This window comes from Gnatocerus cornutus, chromosome 1 (assembly GCF_029298725.1).
Source record: "Gnatocerus cornutus isolate USDA-ARS CGAHR chromosome 1, icGnaCorn1.1, whole genome shotgun sequence".
Lineage (NCBI taxonomy): Eukaryota > Metazoa > Arthropoda > Insecta > Coleoptera > Tenebrionidae > Gnatocerus > Gnatocerus cornutus.
The window spans coordinates 17,276,216-17,279,560 of NC_142233.1; the positions used below are offsets into that span (position 1 = coordinate 17,276,216).

The 3,345-nt window shown below is 40.5% G+C and overlaps 1 protein-coding gene across 1 annotated transcript; it reads left to right on the forward strand.

The window, feature by feature from the left end:
* Window positions 1-605: 605 nt before the first annotated feature.
* Window positions 606-2,092, forward strand: LOC148180630 (forkhead box protein D3-A-like). The gene has a single exon (XM_088041029.1). The coding sequence runs from the start codon at window positions 949-951 to the stop codon at window positions 1,846-1,848; it is 900 nt and encodes a 299-aa protein (XP_087897155.1). The 5' UTR covers window positions 606-948; the 3' UTR covers window positions 1,849-2,092.
* The last annotated feature ends 1,253 nt before the right edge of the window (window positions 2,093-3,345 follow it).

Below are 3,345 nucleotides of genomic sequence, written 5' to 3' on the forward strand. Positions count from 1 at the left end.
AATCAGAGTGTTGCCAATATGCAGGTAAAAAAATATGCCAACGCCTCCTAGTAAAATGTGATACTGTAAAAGCACGGCAAATATGCCAGTTGTCAAAGTGTCATTGCTACCAACCTGTAAATATCAATCAAGGCCTATTAAGACTTCGAGTTTTTTGTTTTTCTACACTTTTTATTTTGGGTTTGATTGACAGGTGTCAAAAGCAGAGCGCTGCCAAGTTGCTACTAATAAATAATGGGAAAGCCATGGAAAATCTGGCAGTTGTCAAAGAGTCATTGCTACCAACCTGTAAATATCAATCAAGGTCTATTAAGACTTAAAGTTTTTCGTTTGGTTGACAGGTGTCAAAGTCAGAGCGCTGCCAACTTGCAACCAAAAAATAATGGTAACGCACGGCAAATATGCCAGTTGTCAAAGAATCATTGCTACCAACCTGTGGTAAAAATCCGGGCCTCCAAGTAACATGGCAGCAGCGCGTCGATGAAGAACAAAACCCCTTCGAATGTAGTAGTAAAAATCAATCAACATCTTCGCAAATAATACCTAAGCCACTCGAAATCGCGAAAATCCGAACATAAACCTGATACCTCAGGGGTGAAATGGGCGTGTCCAAGGGTTGAAGGCGTGCACTGACACAAGTCCCCACTCCGACCGCTTTGTTTTCTCATATCGTAGCCGGAAATGTGGTGGCCTGAACCATCATTGTTCTTGCCAAGATAATATTGGGATAACATTTCCAGATAGCAACTGCTACAGCTCTAATCTATCCAAAACATAGCATCTCCGCGGTGTGACGATAAAATGTGATTGTGAGATAAAAACGGAGTTTTCACAGATAATCCTCCACCTAAATTAGGTTAACAAACCAGTGTGAAGATAGTAATATTTGCGGTGGCATTTCGTGCAACAATAGACGAAATGATTTAGTGCCATGACAGTGTAAAGTAAATGTTGATGATGGACGATGGTTGTCGCCAAATGGTGACATCAGAAGAGATGTTGCTGGAGCAGCGCTACACCTCCGACAGCCCCCTCGACCTCCGGGGAAGCACCGAAGAGCGCAAAACCCCCGAAGACAAATTCACCACCAAACAGATGAAAAAAACCGGACACCAACTCATCAAACCCCCGTACTCTTACATTGCTCTCATCACCATGGCCATCCTCCAGTCGCCGCAGAAGAAACTCACTCTGAGCGGAATCTGTGAGTTTATCATGTCCCGCTTCCAATACTACCGCGAGAAATTCCCCGCCTGGCAGAACTCCATCCGCCACAACCTCTCTTTGAATGATTGCTTCATTAAAATCCCTCGGGAGCCGGGGAACCCCGGGAAGGGAAACTACTGGACTCTGGACCCCCTCGCCGAAGACATGTTCGACAACGGCAGCTTCCTCCGCCGCCGCAAGCGCTACAAGCGCCCGTCGCCCAACCTCATGATGCGGGACCACCACGCCTCCGCCATGGTCGCCTCCTTCTTGTCCCAAGAAAACTACCAACATTCCCTCTTCAGCCCCACTCTGCACAACCCTTACCCGTACATCCCGGGGATCCCCGGCGGCAGCATCCCGCTCCTCCCGCCCATGGACCTCTCGCGACTCAACCTGGGGCACCTGGGGATCATCTCGCCGCCGGCGATCTGCAAGCCCGTGCCGGTCCAAGCCAACACCGAGGAGCTCATCGCCGCGGAGGTCACGAAGAAGAGCAAAAATGGGTTTTCGATTGACTCGATCATCGGGAATGAGGCGAGAGTGTTGAGCAAGCAGAAGATGAAGGAGGAGGTGCACGCGCCGAGGATCCATCATCAGGTTTCGGCGTTCTCGCCGCTGGCCGAAGACTGGACGAGGTGAAATCCTATCAAATCTCAATGCCCGAATGCAGACCAAAGATATTAGTTGTTTATGTGATTGTAATGTTGCAATATTTATTACCTAATTAGTTTCATTATAGGCGAATTCTGTATCTCCAGCACTAGCTAAAGTGACTTCTTTTATGTATTGTGTACATACTTAACAGTCGTAGTAAAAATCTTCAGGTAATCTGACGTTTCTGTTATTATTCATCTTCATCTTCACGTTGTAATTACATGGTTTTACCGTCATCTCATTTTGTAATTTATGTATATAGTGAGTAAGATCGAGAAGCAATGACTTTGTAGATGAGTATATGCAAAATATTATAATAAAAATATTCATAATTTGTGCTGGGAGTTTCACTGCGAGCGCGCGGAGGATTCTAGCCGACGGGTGAGTCAAAAGTTTCGTTTTTTCGGAATTTACGTTGGATCTGATATCTGTAAACACGATAATTGACCGTGAAATTCATATCTGATCCCCAGCGAGATGTTTGTTGTTAATTATTGTTTTATTTTTATAAACTAATCGCGATCAGATTTGATCAGTTTGAGTTGAAGCAACGATATTTTTTCCTTAAAATCTTTCTAGAAGTTTCGGCTATTAAAAATTGGACTTTTTTGATTTTTTTTGGACACAGCTAAAAGCAACTTTAAGTTGGTCACCTCTCCAAATATGATTATTGTGGCGTTAAAATTACCAGAGTTACAAGCGCTAAAAGAAAAATTCGCGGATTTTTATTTATCGAAAAAATACTTTCTTGAAATCGGCTGTGTTTGCTCGATATTTTTGAAATTCTAAATTAATAACCTCCTTAAATTTCATTACTACGGGGTTAAAATTACCAGAGTTACAAGCATTAAAAAAATTTCGCAGTTTTTGATTTATCCAAAAAATAATTTTTTTTAAAATCGCTCGTTTTTGCTTGATAATTTTGAAATTTGGCACATTTAGTGAATAAGTCTAAATTAATAACCTCCCGAAATTTCGTTGCTTTGGTGTTCAAATTACTAGAGTTACAAGCCCTAAAACGAAAATAATTCGTAGATTTTGACTCATCCAAAAAGTTAAAATTTCTAAAATTGGCCGTTTCTGCTCGATAATTTTGAAAATTGTAACATTTGGTAAATTAGTGTGAATTAATAACCTCCCCAAATTTCATTGCTGTGGCGTAAATATTACCAGAGCTACAAGCCCCTATAAAAATGTCGCTGATTTTGATTTATCTAAAATATTAAAAATTTCTAAAATCGGCCGTTTTTACTCTATAATTTTGAAATTTGGTACATTTTGTAACTAAATATAAATTAGTAACTTCTTAAAATTTCATTGATGTGGCGTTAAAATTACCAAAAATACAAGCCCTTAAAAAATGTCGCAGATTTTGAATTTTTTTTTTTGAAAATTTCTAAAATTACAAACAATTAGTAAATTAGTCTAAATTAATAATTTTCCAAAATTTTATTGCTGTGGCGTTAAAACTTCCAGAGTTAC

What these genes read in the sequence shown, in the direction of transcription:
- LOC148180630 (XM_088041029.1), top strand. Translation starts at nt 949, where the DNA reads ATGTTGATGATGGACGATGGTTGTCGCCAAATGGTGACATCAGAAGAG.